Genomic DNA, 25,553 nt, shown 5'->3' with positions numbered 1-25,553 from the left:
TCTCGCATTGTTGTATATATTTTTGTACTGGCAACACCAGCTACATGTGCATTGTCCGTCTTGCGCACTAGGGCGCCGCTCGAATTTAATTCACTTAGTTTTCGCGTTCCGACGGGTTGTGTGTGGCTGCGTCGGGCAAACATTGTATTGTTGACGTTTATTATTTCAAAAAGAACACACTAAAATATGGCATTAATTCTCAATAAAACAACAGTGCGCTTCGTAACTCTATCCTAACCTAATTATAGTATTAATTCCGTGTCAGGAAAATCGTATTTTTTTCAAATCGAGAGTGCGCGACGCGAATGCAACCATGTCTATAATCAATGTGTTTTGTCGTAAACTTTGTTGTGTTAGCAATGTGCGTGGTTCGAATGTCTTTAATAAGTTTGTAACATTGTGTTTATTGTCCTGTGTGGTGTTTATGAGTGTTGGGTTTGCGGCAGCGGGAGGTAACCCCGGTGTAGTTTCGTGCACCAATGTGAAAAGCATTTTTGAAGGCAGAGGTGTAAAAACTGCTCTGGACATTCTCGAGGAGCCGACAACCGGTATGTTCCTGTACTGTATTAATATATCGACACCCACGGCTGCTGTAATGCTATCAAACTAATAAACTCTCTCGATAAACTTACTTTTCACCGAAACTGTAATAGTAAATTTACTAAAAACGGTTTTTTTTTTAATGAATTTCCTTGTAGGTACATTTCCGAAGAAAAGTATATTCAACTACATACAAGTATTGAGTAGGTACCTACATAATTCAATTGTATTTTGAAAAACCCAATAACTTATTTTGTAGGTATATTTATAACTTTTTATGAAGTTTTTTTTTACAAAAAGTGTTGTAATCACAGAATGAAGAAGAACACTAAGGACGGGTTGTTTCGGATAATTTGAACAATTCATCAAATTTCAACGTTCTTTTCCGGGTTCTGTGAAAGTCCTATTCAAGTTCTGTTATTATATCATTGTAGGCTAGTTGCTTGACAAAACTGAAATAAAAACAGAACTTGAAAAAATCTTTCACAGAACGTTGAAATTTGATGAATTGTTCAAATTCTCCGAAACAACCCGTCCTTAGTGTGTAATTAGGTACCTAAAATAAGTAAAGTTTAGTATAAGTTAAATTTATGTACATATTTAAGTAGGTACCTTTCTGAAGAAACTATTGAACTATGCTCTCATGTATATAAACGTTTAAGTTTAAGTTATCTAACTAGATCGTTTTTTATTCGTTTTATTTTATTTTAAAGAAAGACAAACATTCCCGGTTTACGAATAACCTGATAGAATTTGAAGTTAATAGTATCATAAGCAGAAGATGTTGCTTGTGCAGTGATGGAGGACTTCCTAGCAAAGGATTGAATCGCTATGCCTAGGTGGGAAACCCGGTGCATTTGTTCAACGGTGTTTGCGAACCTTTATATATAATATGTAATTAGTTTCTTGTATGTGTAATTTTTCTGTTTTTTGTTCAAAGTTTTTGAATACTTTTCGACTGCCACACAAGGCATCTACGGTAGTCAAAATTTGTGAATATTATTAAGGCGAAGCTTAATGCCAAATCACTATTTTGATTAATCTTTATAATAAATTGGTGTACAGTATGAAAACCAAAAAATATGCTTTAGTTAAATTGAAGGTTTTCCTATCGCTTCGCTTGAGTAGAATACAAATAAAAGAATAAAGCACTCAATAAAAAATATAAATGCAAACTACTACAAAAAATATTTTTTCAATAGAAATATATGAACGCATAAAGGAAACATCTTTTAAAAAATACAGTTTTATAGCTAAGATTATCTGTGACAGATTCACGTGATTAACTTTTTTTCTTTCTTATAAAATTATTTACAAAATAAGTAAAAAAACAGTTTTTTGCTTGAAATCGAACGTTTCGAGACTCTGTTTGTCAAGCGATTTTAATGCCTATTACCTAAGATATAAGGTGTACCAAAATTATTCACATTTTTGGCTTGTAGCTTCCTCTTAAATTAAAAATAAGAGTTCGAAAACAACGTAACATTACTTTTGAGTGAATGGAACTAATTAGTAAAAAAAAACTTATTTTAATATACCTATAATCCCAAACTTGGGTATTTTGTTTGGAGAAAAAATACGCAAGTTGGGTGGATTTATTCACAAAAAACGAAATATGTAAAAGAATTTTGTCCGTCAGAATCTTAAGGTATTTTACGTACGAAGGTTGAGGTTTTTTTTAAAGGTTCTATTTTCGGGATTTTAAATATTTTTATCATTCTAGAATTTAAAATGTAGAATAAAAATAATCGCTTGCTTTAATAAAACGTTTTATTAAATTTTCAAAACGTTATATTATAAGCAGGTGCTTTATGGCTTGTCTGGATTTGAAAAGATTCTTTTTATAATTTGTTGATTTTCTTCACATAAGTTCCAATTTTGAAAATGTGACACCGCACACGAGCGCAACTTTGGGCGCAGCGCACTGAAGTTATATTGTTGTATTATTAGTTGGTACCATAGACATATGAATATTCATATGTCTATGGGTGGTACAAAATTTTTTACACTTTTTCCCCCCGTATCAATTGTTATTATCATTGTGTAGTCGCAAAATTAAAAGAGGTCTAAAAGTTATCTTGACCAGTTATGATTAGTTTGTAGTGTAAAGTAAACTATTTTTTGTATTTCTTTGGCATTCACTATGTAACAATTTCTAGACATTTTTTGTTTTTAATGAGTTTTATTAATTCACAATGTACATTTGTTACGTATAAATTTTTATAAATTTTTATAAAATTAGCGACCGGTTTCGACACGTCCGTGTCATTAACTAGCTATTTTAAAACTAAATTTTTAAGTGCAGAAATATGGGGTTTTATTTAGTTTGGTTCTTTGGTGGGAGGGGATTTGAGGGAGGGGGAGGGGGTTGAGAGGGAAGTGGAGGGAGGAGTCAAAATAACGGGGAACATTGTCAATAGAGGTGATTTGCAAGGTGCTATTATTTTATTTACTATATTAATGCTTGAATTAATTTTTTTGTTGATTTCTAATGTTTCTAATGCGCACAAATTAAAATATTTATTAACGTTAGAATGTTTAAACTTAGTTTTATCCCGGTTGAAGCTATGGCCTGTCTCTATCAAATGATTAGCGAACTCGGAGAAATTATTATTTTTTAAACATAGTTCGTGTTCCCTAATTCTGGTTTTGAAATTTCTTGTAGTCATACCTACATACTGGGAGTTACAATCATTACACTCTAAAGTGTATATCCCATTTTTATCTAATTTATTTGAAACATCCTTGTTATTAATTAAGTTTTTTATTTTAGAATTGGTGTAAAAAGCTGTCGAAATATTAACTGGTAACATGCGGGATATTTTTAAGGACAAGTCGCCTGTATAAAGAAGTTTTTTATATATTAGATTTTTACTAGATTTAGTGTTATTATCACCACTATAAATGTACTTTTTAGAAAATATTTTGGTTTGTTTCTTATTAACTAAACGATTAATTATGTCAGGTTTATATCCGTTGTTTATAGCTATTTGTTTTATAATGTTAATTTCATTATTGAAATTCTCAATATTTAAAGGGACATTAATGGCTCGATGTATCATTGAGTTGAAGGAGGCGAGTTTATGGGACAAAGGATGATTTGAAGTAGAAGGTATAACACAGTCAGTGTGTGTAGGTTTTCTATAGATGTTAAAAACACACTTATTATTATCTAAACTGATGTTTAAGTCTAAAAAATTTAAATTGTTATTATCGTTATGTTCCAGTGTAAATTTTATATTTTGGTGAATGTTATTAATAAAAGTGAGAAAATTGTCTAGTTGTCTGTTGCTACCTGTCCAAATTACAAAAATGTCATCAACATATCTATACCAAACAAATACATTTGCTAAAAGGGAAAGTCCACATTCGAAAAGTTTGTTTTCAAAGGAATCCATAAATATTTCAGCAAACAAAGGAGAAGCGGGATTTCCCATTGGGAGACCATTATGCTGTTTATACAATTTATCATTAAAGGTGAAGTAGTTTTGATTGGTACAAATTTCTAAGAAAGTGGACATTTCCTTCACAATGGTTCGATCTAAATGGGAATTATTTAAAATGTTTACAATTAGGTTTTTACATTCATTTGTGGGAATGCTTGGGAAAAGATTAACAACGTCAAAGGACACTAATTTACTGTTGCTAGGTATGTCTAAGTCTTTGATTTTATTTATTAACTCCAAACTGTTTTTAATTGAACGATGTGATCTGAATAAATTATTAGATTTGAATAAAGATACAAATTTAGAACATATATTATAGTTAGGGCTAGAATATGCAGGAACAACAGGTCTAATGGGGATATTTGGTTTGTGAATTTTCGCTAAACCATATAGTTTAGGAGGCTGTGGATTAGTTAATACTAGATGATTATATTTAGGTTCACCACATAGTAAAGGGCAGCTTTTGATTGTCTTCTTGACATCTTCTTGAAATTTCTTTGTAGGGTCTTTTAGAAGAGTTGAAAAATTATCACTTTTTAAAAAATCTTCTACTTTATTAACGTAGTCTATTTTGTTCAAAATCACTATGGTATTTCCTTTGTCGGCTTTGGTTAGAGTTAGATTATTTTCTTTTATGGTTTTTTTGATGTTGTTTAAGGTTTGTTTTTCAGTATTTTTGGAGGAAATATTGTTATTATTATTTTTATTTTTAAGGTGTTTTTTGATGAGTTCAGAAGATTTATGTTTAATGGAGTCTGGGCATTTGAAAAGGGCTTGATCCGTGTCAGCAGCAAGTATTTCAACGTTATTAACTTTGTCATCTTGAATGTTATAGTTAAGTCCTTTGGATAATAAACACGTTTCTTTGACGGATAGTTTATGATCAGACAGATTTATTATTCTTTCATTAAATGTATGATTAGAAAAACTATTTTTATTAGGCACGGGGTTCAAACATCCATCTAGTTTTTTGGAGGCGAGAATAAGGTTTTTTAGTTTCTTTTGTAAGGTAATTTTCTTTTTGAAAGCAACTTCACTAGCACAATTTCTTACTTTGTCGTCGAACAAATCCCATTCTATAGGGTGTAAAGTGTTCACAAGTTCAGTATGTAAAACTTTCAACAAGGTTTGTATGTTGTCTCTGATGTGAAACCACGATTTGTAATAAATCTGTCTGATCATAAACTATCCGTCAAAGAAACGTGTTTATTATCCAAAGGACTTAACTATAACATTCAAGATGACAAAGTTAATAACGTTGAAATACTTGCTGCTGACACGGATCAAGCCCTTTTCAAATGCCCAGACTCCATTAAACATAAATCTTCTGAACTCATCAAAAAACACCTTAAAAATAAAAATAATAATAACAATATTTCCTCCAAAAATACTGAAAAACAAACCTTAAACAACATCAAAAAAACCATAAAAGAAAATAATCTAACTCTAACCAAAGCCGACAAAGGAAATACCATAGTGATTTTGAACAAAATAGACTACGTTAATAAAGTAGAAGATTTTTTAAAAAGTGATAATTTTTCAACTCTTCTAAAAGACCCTACAAAGAAATTTCAAGAAGATGTCAAGAAGACAATCAAAAGCTGCCCTTTACTATGTGGTGAACCTAAATATAATCATCTAGTATTAACTAATCCACAGCCTCCTAAACTATATGGTTTAGCGAAAATTCACAAACCAAATATCCCCATTAGACCTGTTGTTCCTGCATATTCTAGCCCTAACTATAATATATGTTCTAAATTTGTATCTTTATTCAAATCTAATAATTTATTCAGATCACATCGTTCAATTAAAAACAGTTTGGAGTTAATAAATAAAATCAAAGACTTAGACATACCTAGCAACAGTAAATTAGTGTCCTTTGACGTTGTTAATCTTTTCCCAAGCATTCCCACAAATGAATGTAAAAACCTAATTGTAAACATTTTAAATAATTCCCATTTAGATCGAACCATTGTGAAGGAAATGTCCACTTTCTTAGAAATTTGTACCAATCAAAACTACTTCACCTTTAATGATAAATTGTATAAACAGCATAATGGTCTCCCAATGGGAAATCCCGCTTCTCCTTTGTTTGCTGAAATATTTATGGATTCCTTTGAAAACAAACTTTTCGAATGTGGACTTTCCCTTTTAGCAAATGTATTTGTTTGGTATAGATATGTTGATGACATTTTTGTAATTTGGACAGGTAGCAACAGACAACTAGACAATTTTCTCACTTTTATTAATAACATTCACCAAAATATAAAATTTACACTGGAACATAACGATAATAACAATTTAAATTTTTTAGACTTAAACATCAGTTTAGATAATAATAAGTGTGTTTTTAACATCTATAGAAAACCTACACACACTGACTGTGTTATACCTTCTACTTCAAATCATCCTTTGTCCCATAAACTCGCCTCCTTCAACTCAATGATACATCGAGCCATTAATGTCCCTTTAAATATTGAGAATTTCAATAATGAAATTAACATTATAAAACAAATAGCTATAAACAACGGATATAAACCTGACATAATTAATCGTTTAGTTAATAAGAAACAAACCAAAATATTTTCTAAAAAGTACATTTATAGTGGTGATAATAACACTAAATCTAGTAAAAATCTAATATATAAAAAACTTCTTTATACAGGCGACTTGTCCTTAAAAATATCCCGCATGTTACCAGTTAATATTTCGACAGCTTTTTACACCAATTCTAAAATAAAAAACTTAATTAATAACAAGGATGTTTCAAATAAATTAGATAAAAATGGGATATACACTTTAGAGTGTAATGATTGTAACTCCCAGTATGTAGGTATGACTACAAGAAATTTCAAAACCAGAATTAGGGAACACGAACTATGTTTAAAAAATAATAATTTCTCCGAGTTCGCTAATCATTTGATAGAGACAGGCCATAGCTTCAACCGGGATAAAACTAAGTTTAAACATTCTAACGTTAATAAATATTTTAATTTGTGCGCATTAGAAACATTAGAAATCAACAAAAAAATTAATTCAAGCATTAATATAGTAAATAAAATAATAGCACCTTGCAAATCACCTCTATTGACAATGTTCCCCGTTATTTTGACTCCTCCCTCCACTTCCCTCTCAACCCCCTCCCCCTCCCTCAAATCCCCTCCCACCAAAGAACCAAACTAAATAAAACCCCATATTTCTGCACTTAAAAATTTAGTTTTAAAATAGCTAGTTAATGACACGGACGTGTCGAAACCGGTCGCTAATTTTATAAAAATTTATAAAAATTTATACGTAACAAATGTACATTGTGAATTAATAAAACTCATTAAAAACAAAAAATGTAAAGTAAACTACATATTTCGGTAAAATATGTCAAGAATTAGAGAAATGTTATCAATTTACACTCACACAATGAATATGTATTAAGGCGATGCCATACGTAGTAATGCAAAATCATGTGTTTTTGGTTTGAAAATTTGGTCGCCTAGAAATGTTTCAGATGCTTTAATTAAATACTGCAAGTAGAATACATCTTGGCCTTTGAAATTATTTTTTATAAGTTTTTTTTTAGATAGATTGTCTCGCCGTCGTGAAAAACCGCCATTTAGAATCGAAACTTGGCTTGAAATGGCTTTAGCCTTGTTCAGGAAACAGATCGAGATAGCCTGGTAATTTTTTAACCCTTCTCTACCCCATCTCCACCTGCCATCTTCCTTCAGCCCCACACCATACCTCAATAAGGGATGCCATATTCTCACACATTTGCGTATTATTAAAAATACTGATTTAAGTTGTTGTTTTGTCTGTCTAAGTGACTCTGGTTCAATGAACTCGGATTTGATGTGAATTAAGTGTCATTTTCAAAATTGGAATTTATTATTCCCTCTCTCTCCACATACGTGCCGACTTACACAAAAACTAGTCGAAGAAACGACCCGTTCTCATGAAGCGGGTATAATATTTGAATAGAAAATTATTTTCAAGAATTCAGACCAGTGATAAAGAAAAGTACCTCCCTATAAATTTGTTAATTTTCGTGAATATATTTTCTTAATCATTCTGCAGTAATTATTATTGTCCTTGTAAGATGTGTACTTTATAAATACTTTCAGCTTCGCAACTCCTAAAATTATGTCGAAATTATTTTCTTATCTTCAGCAGTGTTGGTTTTTTTTATTATTTATTTTTAAATCAAATAATACCCATGTTATTTGAGGATGTTGTAATAATATCTAGACGTGTATGTTTATCCATACGTTATTCTGTGACATATTATGTCAATCAATCTTTGTTATCGGAAATTGATTGACGGGTAAAATACCTACATTCATAGAAGGAAGAAGAAAACTAGAAATGCGACGTGGGCGTGGTTTGTGACCCAAAAGTCTGACCATTCATTGCTTAAATATCAAACACATAACTGTGTTTCATCATTATTATTAATTTTTCATTTCGATCAAATGTAATGGCAAGTGTAAGAGAGAGACAGAGCGTGTGCTTGAAACAGGACAATACCCTAAAGTATAGCCAGAATCGTAACGACGTAAGTAAAGAAGCCATGTCCAAAAATAAGCGAGGCGCGGCCCTGGTGTATTGGACAGAACTAGAGTTGAATTTGCCCTAGCAAATCTCTAAAATAAAGCGACGTAAGTGAAGAAGTCGTATCAAAAAATATTTGGCTCGCGGCTCGGCGTAATGGACTGACCTACTGTCGAATTTGCCCTAGCAGGCCTAGAAAATTGATCTTTCCGTGGAGGATATTTGAATTATTTCTGATGAGCTTATTAGTAAAATCTCAGATGTTTGTAAAGGAATACCTCGGGAAGTTAATAATAATTCATCGAACAGAATTTTATAGTGCAAAAATGTTTTATAAAATTTTCTAACCGTTTTACATAAAATATTTTAATGGGAATGTATGTACAGTTTTTTTATAATTAATATTAAATATAAATAACTTAAATAACATCCGCAGGTATCGGTCTAAAAATATATGTATTATCGTTACGAATTCGTCGGGATTAATTATAATATGAGAGCAAACCCACGTTATTACTGTCTTGTGTTGCCTTAATGGCTAGAACCAAAAGGTTCTAAGTCAGAGGCGAGATCGGTTTCCATTCAAATCTACATGGAAGGCATTTGTAGCGAGTATTCGGTGCCTACGGTGAACTGAGGATTTACAAATTAGGTCCAATTTGGTACTAAAAATTACCTTATTTATTTTACATTATTTGATATAAAATTTTGGTAGGGCAAATATTTGGCCTTATTTTGTAAATAAATTGACGACGTGAGCCCGGAATTAGTCGAAAACATATTAATATACATCTCAATCTTATATTTCGTAATACTTTGTAAAATTTTGGTAGCAAGTGTCTGGCCGTCAGGGCCGTTCTAAGATGGGATCAGTAGTACATGGTATTTACCATAGATATCCAAATTGATAAAGTAGCCCATAGAGAGGGGAAACATGTATTTATAGATATGACTATTTCTTTCATCAATTAAATTTTCTACCAATGCGACGTTCTACGATCACACCGTTCAAGGGTTCCTCTTTTGGTCTCTTAAGGAGTCTTGAGTGTTCGTCTCTTTACTATGTAATATTAATTTATTCTTGTTCTTTTCATAATTTACCCTTTTCACGGTTGATTAGCCAAGAAACAATTTGCAAAGGGTTTCTTACGTGTTATTTTTACCCCACCCACTGGCCCGTGTAATAACTCGTTTGCGCCGTTCCAAACCCTTTATAAAACGGAAATAATTATGTACCTACGCAGTTTAAAAATATAAAATTAAATGTTCCTACCCGCGTTCATATTGATTAAGTAGGTACATGCCTTAGCAGTTCAAAAAATATACATTTAACCAGTGGAGTATAACTCCGATCGACAAATTGGAACCGAAATAGTGTGACGTCATATGATGGGCTAACTATATCCACCAATGAAAAACTCTGAAAGACAATGGAATAAACTTTCAGAGTTTTTCATTGGTGTATAATATAGTGAGTAGGCTCCGAGTGAGAATTTTACTGTCTATGTATTGCACAGACATAGGAATTAATAGACGAGAAGATAAAGGCGAGGGGTAAAATCAACTGTTGAAGAACGAAGGGAGTGAAGCTGACTGTGATTCGTCAATAAATCAATCTGACAGTAAATAGGCATCTCGCAATATAATATCACCATTTACTTCTTAAAAGTAAAATCTGCTTCGGAATGAATAGACATTTTTACATGGGAGCGCAAATTACTCGCCACGTTATGAACAAATTTGCGAAGTCCAAATTCGACAAAAAAATTCGGTTCATTTTCAGAGTCGAATATTTCGTTTAAGTATTTAGTTAAGACACTTTTATAAATGTTCATAATTTACTTCCCAGCAACCAACCAGCTTTGTGTTTCGCGTCCAGACGTTTCTCGATGTGATAGTAACAACTGATTCATATTATACGATGTGAATATGCTTAAAATAAAGTAAAATAATGCTTATATATGGAATGTAATACGACAATTGGGTTTATTCTCTTTTTCACATCTATTTTTACAAGTTTTCATAGTACAAGTCAACATTTTGCCGTGTTATTTCGTAAAATGAACCGATGATGCCTCGACCATAGTTCGCACAAGAATGATGACGTCACGTTTTCAAATTTCACTTGAGGCCATATGCGAGCCCAGCCGGCTCAATGGAACCGGTATGGGGAGTGGGGATAATACGCTTTTAATCACTTAGGGCAGGTCTACTAATATTCATATGTCTATGATGTATTGGCATATCTATGGTTTTTTAGGACCAATTTGTTTCATACAAAAAGCCCGAAAATATCGATCTAGTGAATGGTTTATTTATGCATTTAACCCACGTCGTAGCATAGCGAAGTCCTGTATTAATTCGAGCGCTTTACATTTCGTCTGTCTGTAAATTTTTTGCGTGTTCTGTGTCCGGTCAATCTGTCAAGATGGTAGCCAGTGGTGATGAGATCGCGACATAGCGATGTCTACTGTTAGCAGAACTACTAATTTAACCTTCAATTTCTTGAAAATGATTACTCTTATTATATTTTACAAAATAATTTCCCTCCTTATAATTATTAAGGCTTTGTTATATGCTTATTTCGCTTAGGAATCGCCCCTCATTACAATGCATTGTTGTGTAGGCCGATTAAACCTTCCTGTCATGTCTATAAGTGCAATTTACTGCATATGATTTGATGCATTTTCAGGTTAGCAATAAATAATGACTTCACGCCACAGCGAACCCGAATGCATTTTGAATAGATCGTTGCATCGATTTGCAATTTTGCACGCTTAGTTCGGTGCCCTGCATTCAAAATTTGCTACTCGCATTGTCTACACCGGATATAAAAAAATATATATTGTTTAGAATCTGTAAATGTGTAAATAAACAACCTACAGAACTAAATAAGTGAATATCTTGATTTTTTATCCAGGATACGTTTTTTTTGAGAAAGTTTGTAGATGTATTTGTAGTCATTAATTGTTTCAAAGTAATGGGCATACTGTTAAAAAGTTTGGTTGCGTAGTATTGAAAGTGTCTTTGTCCGTGTGTGGTGTGTGTTATCGGAATGTTCAGTGTTTTATTTGTTGACCTAGTTTTTACTATGGCTTTTGTTTGATTTGTAATATGAAGATTATTATGGATGAGATGTAGGAGAGCAGTTTTGGCGTAAAGTTATTTAACAATAGTATTGAAAATTTAATTGTTGGATGAACAATATGGCGTTTTGTCTTATTTTTAAAGTTTCATTGTTTATGGTGGAAATAACGTTGCGAGCTGAAAAAAAATGCGTTGACAGACATAACACACAGAAAAGCTGTGCAAATTTCATAACTCCAGTTTGTTGTTCGGGATCAGATTTCTGTTTTGCTGTGTATATTTATTGTATGTTTTGATATCAGAAATGAGATGCTGTCGAAATAACTCGTCACTTATCGTGTCTTACATTCTTGGTCGATGTTTCAAACACATTATAATGTCACATGCGTCGTATATGAGAAAAATAGTATAGTACTTTCAATTTAATTCTTTAAAATTGACAGCTTGACCCCTTGAGTCTAGACAATATAGTATCATGTTGCAAAATGAGATTTATTTAGGAACATCCGGGGATTTACGCTGAGTTTTTCGGAATCTCGTCTAGACAATGACATACCTCTTGTTTTGAAGGTCAACTGGGCAAAATTTCGTCGATGTCGGAATAAAACTGTAGATTTGTATATAAATCAAAGCCACGCCACCCGCCCGCCAGACACTCTTCTTAAAAAATAAAGATATTTCAGTTTGACATTAAGGCGAAGCTAATTGCCAAATCACTATTTTGATTAATCTTTATAACGAATTGGTGTACATTATGAAAACCAAAAAATATGCTTTAGTCAAATTGAAGGTTTTCCTATCGCTTCGCTCGAGTAGAATACAAATAAAAAATAAATTACTCAATAAAAAATATAAATGCAAACTACTAGAAAAAAAAATTCAATAGAAATAAGCTAATAGCTAATAGCTTTTCAATAGCTAAGATTATCTGTGACAGTTTCACTTGATTAACTTTTTTGCTTTCTTATAAAATTATTTACAAATTAAGTAAAAACCAATTTTTTGTTTGAAATCGAACGTTTCTAGACTCCGTTTGTCAAGCGATTTTAATGCCTATTACCTACGATATAAGGTATACCAAGAATAATTTTTATAATTTTTTACTTATACCCTATTTGGTAAAATTTTAAACACAAAGAGAAGCTTGGTGTTCTCTTAAATTGTTTATATCATAATAGAAAATAAGATATAAACTAGTTTTACAAGAACGTGTCATTCTACACTAGCGTCGACTCCAAGTTGAGTGTGTCGGTCCGTAATAAGGACAAAATTATCAATTGATACAGGAAAACATGGCACGATAAAGTGAATGAGTCGGGTTAAGTCACGAGCCAGACTAACAGAAGAGTATGAGCACAACGTATGATTAAGAATTAATGTGACGTTTACAGTGTGATGATTAATTACTTAATATTTTTTTACAAAACTATTTATTGTTGAGAGATTTAAACTTTACAATAATTTGGGTACCCACCCCAAATTATTATTTCTAAGGGCTATGCCCACACCTCTGAAAGGTTAAAGTCTAAGTTTAAACAACCAAAAATAAAATTTAAAAACAGTAAAGTTACTTTCCATTCAATTAGCTATCGCCGGTTCACAAGATTCACATTAAAACGGTTTAAACTTGGTATTACCTTTTTACCCTAATCCCCAAATAACCTATCGCCTAGCATACAGAAAGTTATTTAACCAACAGGTAAAAAGGGAGTAATCAATTTACAAGGAAAATAATATTGTCTATATAAGTAGTTGTAAATTTTGACTAGGTGGCGCTTTTTTAACTGCTTTAAATTTTTACAGTGGACGCATCTGAACGCATTCCTTTAGTCGGCTTTGGGAACTTATGTAAAGTTTATTTGGGGCACGGGTTTTCAATTGAGAGTGAATTTAATAATTATTTGCAGTATTTGTTAATTGTAATAAGCAACTTGTTAACTAACTCGTAAAATTTTCCGTTTTATTTACTACCTTCATAACATTTTATCAATAGGTATCCAAGTGTATAGCTTAGTTCTCAGTGAAATATAAAATGAACTTAATTTTTCAAATTTAAAGGAATATGTACACGTGTATGTTTATATTTATCATTTTAAGTTTGATGAATACTAGCTAACGTGTACCCGGCGTTGCTATGGATTTCTCTTAGGAGATAGACTTCTGTATGCCTTTTTATGACATAAATTCCGTAGTACATTATTTTGATCTCATAAGGTTTAGCCAGCGTTGGCAATGTAAGCACCCGAAAATATATTTTTTACGATTTCATTACAAAACATCTACCTTTCTATAAATATAAAATTCATGTATTATATATATAAACCTTCCGGAATTTTCTAAATGATAGTGAAAACCCTATCAAAATGAGTTGCGTAGTTTTGAAGAACTAAGCACACAAACAGACAGACGCGGATAGCGATTTTATTTTATATTATTGAGAGATGTAAATAGATTAGACGAAAATTTTTTTATTTTGTTCGATTGAAACTGAATTAACATAATTACGTTAATATTACAAATAAATTATATAATAATAATAACATATCATTTATACAGGGTGTATCGGCACGTACCCGACAAACTTTAACCAGCTATTCCTTAGCATATTTGGAGTAAAAAATCTTATGTGCACTTTGCTGTCCGGTAACGTTTTTTTTTAATAAAAAATTTACTATTCATATTTTCACCACATGTCACCACTGTTTTATCCTTTGATAAAGTTTGAAAACCCATCTGGCAAATATTTTATTCGAATTCCGTTGAATAATGCACGTGTGTACCTATATTGGCGCACGTTTACAGTCACAACGAAATAGCACGGCACCATTCGTCTCATTTTTAACTATTATTATTTAGTGTGTGCGAAAGAGCGAAGACGCTTTTTGACACACTTGCTTATAACAGCTGTTTAACACGAAACGCAATGCCAATGACAGTGATGTAGTGTGGAAATTTTAAATTTTTTTGTTTTTAATTGAAAAAAAAATGCTACCGGACAGCAAAGTGCACATAACATTTTTTACTCCAAATGTGCTAAGGAATAGCTGGTTAAAGTTTGTCGGGTTAGTGCCGATACACCCTGTATAGCGCAGTTTTGTGTCATTTCACCGTTAGGTACCTACTCACATTCCGCTGCTAGAAAAAGCAATTAAGTTCAAGATTTAAAAAAAAAATGTGTCACCAATAATGAAAATATATAACTATCTTACTAACCATCACGTCGTTTCCCCGCAGGGGTAGGCAAGAGGACGGCCCGCCAAACAACTTGGTCTTGACATATACTCCCTGCCTCATTCACATTCATACACAATTCTTCTGTTATTTTAACTCATGACATAGGACTTAAGCATCTGGTTCACTTAATCGTGTCACGTCCTCCTCGATGTCTTCTTCTACCATAAAAATAACTGTTTATAAATAGTACTGCAAAATTCTGCGTATGAAATCACAATTAATTTGATGCTCCATTAAAAACAAGCTTAAATGATACGATTATAAAAGTACAAAAATATGTAACCGAATTTGTGGGTTTTGTAAGCACCCAGCGAAAAACCGTTAGTTAAAATTTCCCAACTGCAGTCCCTTCGCTTCTGAGAAATTCGCCGCCCGCCCGCGCGCCTATTACCTGCGCGCCCGGCGGCTCCGACGACACCTAAACCTAACGCAACCGGCACATAGGCGACGGGCCCCACTAATAAATATTATTATTTCTCACTGAAAGCTGTGTGAAAGGTACACGGTAGGTACTAGACACTAGGCTATTAAATATATTCCGTATCACTCGGTAGGTAATAAGTTAGGTACCTAACCTCTGCATGTTCCAAGTTCCTAGTTCAAAATTCTAAAAACTATACCTCGATAACCGGTAGCTACTAGACGCTAGGCTGTCAAATATATTCCGTATCACTCAGTAGGTACTAAGTTGGGTACCATTGCATGTTCGTTGTTCAAAATCTTATACCTACTAAAACTATATTTAAAAAATGGCTCACCTTACGTTTTGTCGTCTAATAATTGAACTAAACACATTATTTAGACAAATTTATTATATGTAAACATTACTGTCACCTCCCTTTTTGTCGTTTCATATAACAAAAAAAACAATTAATTCAAAATTCACCAAGTTTCATAATTTTTCTCAAATTGCTTTCGGAACCTTTGGTTTCATAGAAGTACACATTTTAATTCTTCTGTGGTTATCTTCTATATTTGAATATAAAGCCAAGGAACCGAGTTAGGTACCTACCGTATGTTACATATCCTACACTATACTAATAACTATTGATATTTACTAATTATTATTAGTCCACGAATATCATGACCTTAAGAATGATGATTAGTTCATTACTTTTGATGGGTTTTCCCATTTATATTGGTTTATATTATGTGTCATGAAAACAAAAACAATTGAGTTTGAATAAACCCCATCGAAAATTTATTGACGGCCTAATAACAAAACCTTAGAGTATGGATAGTGGTTAAGATAATCATAGTTACATGAACAAAATTCAATGGCGTCTTTAGTTATCTTCTTGTCGCCTGCAAAGTTGTCCCGTGTCAACCTGTACTGTTAGGTACCTACCCCATGTTGCAAGTGCCTACCTCCCGCAGTCACAACTGCCATAAAAATGAAAAAATAGCAGCGCAGACAATAAATTAATATTATTATTATGAATATTGATTTTTTGTAACTGAAATTCAAAAGAGCCGACAAGGTGGCTCCTACAGTGGCGGGGGATATTTTTCAAACGTTGAAACGTCAAATAAATCATAATTTCGACGACATTATTAGCATTTCGACCATTCTAGTCTGGACAAACTTCAAAGGAACTAAATATAAAGAGCAAACCAAATTTTGTCTAGACAGACTCCAGGTGCACATAACTTTAATTGTAAGCGATTTATTTGTAGACCAAAACTAACTCAGATTGCGTAAAACCTGAAAATATTTAAATTTCTCCTATTATCATCATTAAATAGTATAAAATAAAGTCGCTATCCCCGTCTGTCTGTTTGTGCGCTTAGTTCTTCTAAATTACGCAACTAATTTTGATAGGGTTTTCTCTCTCATTTAGAGAATTTCTTCCCCAACAAGTCGATGTTTTGTAATTCGTAAAAAAATATTTTTGTTTGCTTACATTGCTAACGCTGGCTAAACCCCATGAGATACATCCAAATAATGTACTACAGAATTGTATATCTTAAAAAGGCCTACAGAAAAGTCTGCGATGGTTTATGTCTATCTCCTAAGGGGTGACCTTATAAATCATCACAATGATAATTCATCACATCTTTAAAAAGTTATAGAAAGTGATGAAACAAAAACTTTATTAACTGGGTTAAGTAGGTTAGGTTAAAAAAAAAATTCATCGTTTCTAATGACTTTATATCACTTTTTAAAAGTGTGTTGAATTGTCATTGTGTTGAGTTATCATGGAACCCTCCTAAGGATAACCCCCCAGTAACGCTGGGTACACGTCTACTAGTAATAATTATACGCGCGAAACGTTGCTTGTGCAGTGATTGACCAGCCGGCCATTAACCGGTCAATACAATCAAAAATACTAATTTCGGTTGTGTGTCTGTCTGTAACAATGGTTCAATTAACTCTAGACCTCGGACTTGCTTTGTATATAAATTTCTTTTTCAAAATTGGAATTACCACAACCCGCGTTTTTTAAAATGTCTGCGCCAGTGTATATATGATAACAATATAAAAGACCTTGAAATATTAGTATAAAATTGATAACATGTCGGTTCGCAATCAGTATAAATAATAGAATCCCAAGCAAAATATACATATCTTTATATTTTGCTCGTGGCGCCATTGTAATCTAGCACAATCAATTATTAAAACAATCATAAATCATGAAAATATAATTATAATAAATTCTTAATCAGTCTCTTTTTCAAATATTAAAAAAATTAAATGGCGTACCTAAATATAATAAATATAATACAATTTTTCCTGTGTGGATTCTGAAATGCATTAAAGTGTATAATTCCAGCACTATGATTTATGGTTCCATTATTTATGATTCTGGGATCGTTTGTTGTAGGTTTTCTCATCCCTATCCGTCATAGGTTCATATTTATCTTACCCCTGACGTTTTCTGGGCGCCTGGTAGATTTTAAATAAATTGATTATTATTTTATCTGTATTTATAACATCTACTTTTTATTGTTATCAAGTTTAATTTGTAGATTTAATTTTTAATTTTTGGTTTTTCTTTTATATCTCTAAATAGTATAAAACAAAGTCACTTTCCGCGTCTGTCTGTTTGTACGCTTAGTTCTTCTAAACTATGGAACGGAGTTTGATGGGTTTTTACTATCATTTAGAGAATTTCTTCCGGAAGGTTTATATATATATAATAGATGGATATTATATTTATTGAAAGTAGAGAATAGTCGAACAACGCCGGCTGCACGTCGGCTAGTAATTAATAATTTAATAATATTATTATTCATTTAAAAAAAAAGTTTATTTACAGACAAGTTCTTCTGTGCGATTATTATCATGCGTGACTACTGTTTCGCTCTCTGAAGGCTATATCAAACTTCTAGAGACAGTTTTTATAATTTTTTTATAAATTGAATAATAATAATATTATTGAATATACAAAAGAAATCCATTTTTTATCTACATTTAAATTGAATTTGTGATTTTCACGTCCAAAAGTGTTATGAAAATTTATTTTGGGGTATTATGCCTTATTGCGCTACCTTCTTCTTTATCAGAGCAGTTGTATGATGATGGACATTGGCTGATGAAGGAGGTAGCGTAAACGGCATAATTTCCCAAAAATAAATTAAATACATTTAAATTGTTAATTTAATTTGTATTTTACACATTTGTAACTAAATTATTTGTTTTATCCATCTATATTTAACTATTGCTGAATTATGCACAAGAGTCCCAACTGCTCCCAACTCTCCGGACCACCTGGCTATTCAGATCTGGCCACCAAAACTAAATTATTTGTTTTTTTTTTATCTATATTTAATTATTGTTGAATTACTACAGTCGACTGCTTCCAACTCTCTGCCAGTGGCGATGATCTATGGCAATCACAATTATTATTGTGGGTTGTTGTAAGGTTGAAGGGAAGGAGATGGGTAAGATTATGGTTGGGAAGCCCCTGGCTATTCAGTTTTGGATACTGAATGGTGGTCTTTCACCATAGTGATACTGATTAGGTATGCGTTTCTTCATGTGATTTCTTTACAGCTTAGATCTCCAATTGAATCTTCGTAATGATTTTACCAGAATTTGATAGCTTGTATGAGGGCTGTTGAGAATCAAGAAGAATCCGTTGATGATGCGATTATCTGTTATTTTTTAATGAAAATCCATGTGATGCATATGCTGTTTGATATTATTATCTTATCTTTGTGTAAACAGATGATACTATCGTAAGTCGTAAGTACCTCTAATAATAACGAAATACCTATAATATCGTAGCGCCTATGATATAATAAGGTTCCGCTTAACTAAGGTTGAATTAGGGAATAGGATCATTGAGTTATAAATAAATAGAGTCTACATTCCTTGCAATATCAGCCTGAAATATTGTTCCCGTGTGGTAGTGAAGTATGAAGGGGGTGTGGCGGCTGTCGATGTCGCCCAAATCCTTCCGACCGCGAACGAACTCAACGAACGAGTCGAAGGTGACCGGCCGCAAATTCTCCACGAGTTTTTCACATTAATAAGTCAATTAACACAACTACTGATGGTAAAACCCTACTTACCGACGAAAGGTTATACCATAGACATATGAATATTATACTAATTATACTAATTTTCATATATCTATGGGTTATACCAATGCTTTCCCCATATTTTCCAGTACGACTTGTACAATATCTCAGCGTACAAGTCGGCATTTTTGAAGTTATCGCCGGAGACCTGTGCCCGGCGAGCGCTTGTAACCGATTGATGCCTGATATATCTCACATCGGACAATGATCCGATAAGCGTGGCCCATACTTCGTACGCCAAAGCGGACTCTGTCTATACAGGGTGTATCGGCACGTACCCGACAAACTTTAACCAGCTATTCCTTAGCACATTTGGAGTAAAAAATGTTAAAAGCACTTTGCTGTCCGGTAACATTTTTTTTAATAAAAAATTTACTATTCATATTTTCACCACATGTCACCAATGTTTTATCCTTTGTCAAAGTTTGAAAACCCGTCTAGCAATATTTTGTTCGAGTTTCTTTGAATAATGTACGTACGTACCTACGTTGGCGCGCTTTTACAATCACAACGAAATGGCACGGCACCATTCGTCTCATTTTTAACTATTATTATTTAGTGTGTACGAAAGAGCGAGGACACTTTTTGACACACTTGCTAATAACAGCTGTTGAACACGAAAAACAATTCAAATGACAGTGACGGAGTCTGGAAAAAAAATGTTACCGGGCAGCAAAGCGCCCATTACATTTTTACTCTAAATGTGCTGAGGAATAGCTGGTTAAAGTTTGTCGGGTACTTGCCGATACACCCTGTATACCTAATTGAATAGAACATAAATTAATTAAATGTAACGAACGTGCGAATGATGTGTTTTATGAGAGAGAACGCACGAAAGAAAAGGTTGTCCGGTGTCTCTTCTTTATCACCTAAAATATAAAATATTATCACAGACGCGTGAATTAACAAATCAGTTCAAATTTTGAAAATTTCAAATAAACATAATGGAAGTAGGTACATTATCGCTTGTGTGAATTTTTCACAAAATCAGTTCCATTTAAAAATTACACTTAAATTCAACGCAAATTTGAATTCATTGAACCAGATTTCATACGTCAATAACTAACGCACATCACAGACAAATTAGTATGCTTGCAGTATGAAAGACATAATATAGGTATACTATAAGAGCCTGCGTGATTGTCCAATGTCTCTTCATTGTGATTCTTTATCATCTGAAAGAGACAGCGTGAAAGAACGACAACAGTTAGGTCAAGGCTGCCCAACCCCAGGCCCGCGGGCCACAATGTGGCCCGCGAACGAATTATAAGTGGCCCGCGTGAAACATTTTCAAAAAATCCGCCAATTTGAAAAAGTGTCGCGGGCCCGCGGTAAAACAAACAATGCAGCTTGCGCGCGGTCACCAGTGTTGCCAACGACGGCGATTTATCGCTATTTAGGCTACTCAGAACGAGAATCAGCGACGAAAAAATCTAACCTGTTGAACTTACTTTTGAAACAAAAATACACCGGTTTTCGACATAATATTTTTTGCGTCGAAATGGAATCCTGTAGCCACCCCCCCCCCATGGAATTCGAAAAATTGCTGTGGGGTATCACATATGATGTTCGGGTGTGCGGAATTTTTTCTCAGCGAAGTTCCGTAACAACCCCCCCCATGGATTTCAAATAGTTTGTGCGGAGCACTTATTTAAGATTTTTTTTTGTGGGGAATTATGTTTTATAGAAATTCTCTAACAACCCCCCCCCCCATGGAAATAGGAACCGTCAGGTATTCAGTGGCCCGCCAGTGATTCATCAAAATCGTCAATTTCGCCCAACTGCTAAAAAGGTTGGGCAGCCTTGAGTTAGGTGATACAGCTTGCCGGGTTGTCCAGCGTTTCTTCGTTAGATATCACCTGTCATCCGAGATAACAAGTTGTGTTAATTGCGGTATTTTGATTATTATTCCGCCAACCCAATGTCACAGTAAAATCTTAAATGTAAAAGGCCACTATACAAAAGATAATTACATTACATTAAATACTTACTTTGTTTGAAAAACACCTGTCCACCTTACGTAGTTCAGAGGAACTCGATAAAAACCGGATTACTCTATCCGAGATAGGTACGCATTCTTTAGAACGTGGACGTCGGATGAGAAGTGTTTGTTATTAACGGTATTTCAATGGAAAGTGTTCCCCACTTTACCTCTCAGGGGTGTAGCTATAACAGGGTGGCGGTTCCCCCTTGGGGGAGGGAGAAGGGGGGCATGGATAACATTTTTAAGGCCATGCACTACGTCGTGTAATATTTTAAATTGAGCCGCTATCAATAACAACCCTTACGTGGATGGCGATAAGGTTTAAATTCTCGCTTAACACCATCCGCCTGTTTTGATTTATGCAAGAAAAAAACATGGCCAAAAAGTGCCTTTTATTTTATTTTGTGGATGTTCAGGCATAAATATTCATTTTTTTCCGATAATTTTATAAATAACTTAATTTGCCACATTATACAATAAAATCACAATCGAAAATGGGTTCGTAAGTAGGAGATTTTGAACTAAAGCAGTTTTCATAGGCCTTATAAATTATTTTTTTCTGGGCTTATAAAAAGACTTATCTATCTAATAAAATACTATATTATTTCATAGGCCAAGATGTATTCTACTCGCAGTATTTAATTAAAGCATCTGAAACATTTCTAGGCGACCAAATTTTCAAACCAAAAACACATGATTTTGCATTACTACGTATGGCATCGCCTTAAGAAAGGTTTTTAGGTGATAAGGTTTTTTTAGGTCATAAAATTGGTCATTTGCAATTTGGGAGGCGGGTTAGGGTACCATTTATTAGATAACTAACACCTCTGCCATTGGTCACCCCAACTAGTTCGTTATGTTTGGTGATTTAGCAGGGGTGCCCGGGTTCTTCGGGTGAGATGTGTTCAAAATGTGTCTGCCCACCAGCTGCGTAGCGTCCCGGAAGAGGCTAGTTTGGGGAGACCTTTTGGCCTTTCCAACTGGTCTCTCGACCCATTGCCTAGCGTTGCAGCGGGAGGGATATCGAGGGAGGAGAGATATACTCCCCTTCCTTTTCTTAAAAAGATCCTCCACGCAGCATCCCCAAATTATTTTCCTCCAGGCCTCCTGTTTGGGGTTAATATTTTTAAAAAAATGGTCACCCCAAGTGGTTCACTATGTTTGGTACCCGGTTTCATGGAATGAGGTTTGTCCTGGTCTAAATAATAGATATATGTATCTGCCCACCGTGTAGACCCTTTGACCTCTCCAGCTGGACTCTCGACACACGCATCGCAGTGGGAAGGATAGATTCATTCTTCACTCCTGAAAACACTGATCCCAGAATTACTACCCACCCCTCATACATCTTTTCCTTCCCAGAACTTTAGAGGCAGCTGTAAATCATTTCATTAAAATACTCAATGTAATCAATTATTTAATGATTAATCTAATAATCCATTTAACTCCATCATAAATGCTCGAATCCCAAGAAATCAAAATAAAAATCTTAAGATTCTAGACACGATCTTTAATGTTTTTGAATTATTCATTCTATGGAAAAATATTAATATACCTATTATGTATAAATATAATTGAATACGGATAAACCCTTACCCTTTACCGATGAATGGGTCTCCCAACTCGCCTGTTATCGGCCGGATGTAGAGTTATTAAGGACTGGGATTCAAAGGGTTAAGGAATTCATATTTACAAAACCCTTTGTTGAAAGTGGTAGGTTATGTTGGCCTTTCGAAAGACCCTAAAAGGTGCTAGAGATAGAAAAAAAACGGTCGGATTGAGAGAGACGACTGACTCATCCATGTCATAGAATCCATAGATAATGCAATGCGCAGACGGGGGAATGTAATATCGTCATTAGAATATTAAGTAGCTACCTGGAAAATGGATGGAATAATGTCTTTGTTTCCTTATCCATTGTGGTGTGGAGAGAAGTAATAGAAAAATAAGGTATTTTTGTAGTTTTGTTGTATCTACACTGATCGACAAAGAGTTCTTAGTATCTTGAACCTTAATTGTTGGAGACAGTTTTGTCTTAATATAATGTATAGGAGTGAAAGAGAAAGTCAGTGTACGTACATGTATGTACTGAGTTTTGTTACAATGCTACTGCGCTATGTGCATGCTTTGAAGCGCTTTTAGATTCAAGGATAGACGATTGACTCCAAATGAGGTCGCGAGGCTGAATATAGCGGGGTGAGGAAGTACCTTGTTATTCAGATGTAGTCACCAAACACGACCAAAGCCATTTCAAGCAACGTATCAATTCTGAACGGTGGTCTTACGGTTGGTTCTCTGGAACGTGCTGCAAATATACTATATATTATTTTTAAATGAGTAATTTGTGAAATAACACAAATTAATCAAATGCGATTTATTTGCAAACGCCGGGATTTGAACACGCAACCTCCCGCTTGCTAGTCGAGAGCCTTACCCCTCGACCACTGAGACCGTCAATTATCTGTGTTGCCGTGTTTATTGGTACACGTCATTTTGTTGAATAGTTATTTCATGGTTATGATGATTTTAATGGTTTTGTCCAAACTGGCTCCCAAAAATTTAAGCAATTCGTTTGTCCTCGTTAATTTTTATCTTTTCTCTTCCAGTTTTCAAAGAAAAGGGGCAAATTTACCCAATTAAAGTTCTTTATTTAGTGTTGTAACATGAAATTTATCTAAGTTTGAGTTTAAGTTTTTGTTTTATATTCTTTATTTTATAACCGAATCATTATATATTTTACTACATAAAATCTCATAAAAAATAGTACTTCAATAAATGCTCGTCAAAAAGTCGAATAGCTAGCTGATTGAGGTATCTACAATAACAACGCTAGCTATCTAGGGTTAACAGTCACAGATAGGCTACTACTGTCAAAGGAATAACATAATCTGCTTCACCTTTCATCAATCTTTCCCTGGATTATCTATTATTGAGTAAGCTTGTTAGATCTTGGGATTTCTTCTATTTACGCTAGTTCATTCGGCAAAGAACTTAATCGCCTTCTCTATTAGTCCAGAGCAGAAGGGTACATTAGGTACTCGAAGTAAATTTATTGGCAGTTTCAGGCTGTTAAAACATCGTTCCATTATTCCCACTCCTGCACGTGGTAATGGTAATGGTATAACTTGCACGTGGCCTGATATATGGGCACATACTCGTCCCGCCTACAACTACAAAATGCTCGCAGTACATTTACCTAATTCGAACTGCTAACAGCATTATAATTATCATCTGTGGCAGACGCTCTCAATGTGTGGGTCGTGAAAATTTCTTGCAGTTAGATTTTTAACACTAAAGGCTCACCGGTGAAAGAAGAAGACGGCAACACATTGCCAGCAAGAGATTGTCGTAAAAGTTGCTCCTTTACCAGAGCCTTGAGTATATCGCCATTACCTGCGTAGTGCCTACCAGTCATAGAGGACGTAATGCCACCCAAACTCTGCACGGAGAAACCTTAGCGGTTTCAAATATTGCTAATTTAATAATAATCTCTTAAATTATTCGTTATCTGGTTAAAAACGGGATTGCAGGCTTTTAACGGAGGAAGTAATAGGTTTCCTAATAAACTTTCAGTAAAATACGTGTTATCGCTATGTCGGAACACGTATTCATAAAAATTATAACATTTTCGTATTTCGTCATTGCATATTATCAGTAAAAATGCAGGTGCATGAACACGTGTTCAGATATATTAGAAATGTACTAAAAGGATAGTAGGAAACGGCGTGGAATCCCGTTTTTAGCCTGATTTTAATAAATCAGCAATACTAATTTTTCTCCATGTGTGTTGGCGTTACACCTTCCTTAGGGGAGTTAAATTTTAAGGAGACAAACATTCGCTTGGTTACGAACGTTGATGCCTTTAATGTATATATGTATTTTATGCACACCAATCGGCCAAATTGGTTCCAATCAAGGAATTCATAAAGATGGTCCATTGATTGATTCACTCCTTTAGTCGACTGCTGTCTGCCGACGGATTATCATTTCCAAATTCCGAGCATTTAGCCAAATAAAATGCTGACTTTCGTAGTAAGAAAAACACCGGAATGTTTGGTTTACATGCAATCGCCATAGCAGGGCAGCTTCCTCTCGGATTCGTGTCGGTGCCGGGAATAGCCGAACCAAACCATCCCAAACTCCGTACCGCTCCCCACAACGAAATGGAAAATGTTTTAAATGAGTGTTTT

The 25,553-nt window shown here is 33.9% G+C and overlaps 1 protein-coding gene across 1 annotated transcript in view; it reads left to right on the top strand.

Annotated features, from left to right (window-relative positions):
• The first annotated feature begins 79 nt into the window (after positions 1 to 79).
• dlp (glypican dally-like) overlaps positions 80 to 25,553 on the top strand; it is a 217,002-nt gene continuing 191,528 nt past the window's right edge. Inside the window, exon 1 of the mRNA XM_089647161.1 lies at positions 80 to 548. Within this exon, the coding sequence (XP_089503287.1) occupies positions 314 to 548 (235 nt within the window). The 5' untranslated portion in view covers positions 80 to 313. The remainder of the gene's footprint in view (positions 549 to 25,553) is intronic.

Source organism: Hesperophylax consimilis, chromosome 26 (assembly GCF_061612785.1).
Source record: "Hesperophylax consimilis isolate HC1 chromosome 26, BYU_Hcon_1.0, whole genome shotgun sequence".
NCBI classification, from domain to species: Eukaryota; Metazoa; Arthropoda; class Insecta; order Trichoptera; family Limnephilidae; genus Hesperophylax; species Hesperophylax consimilis.
Note: the sequence above shows the minus strand (reverse complement) of the source record. Positions and strands in the feature narration are given on the sequence as shown.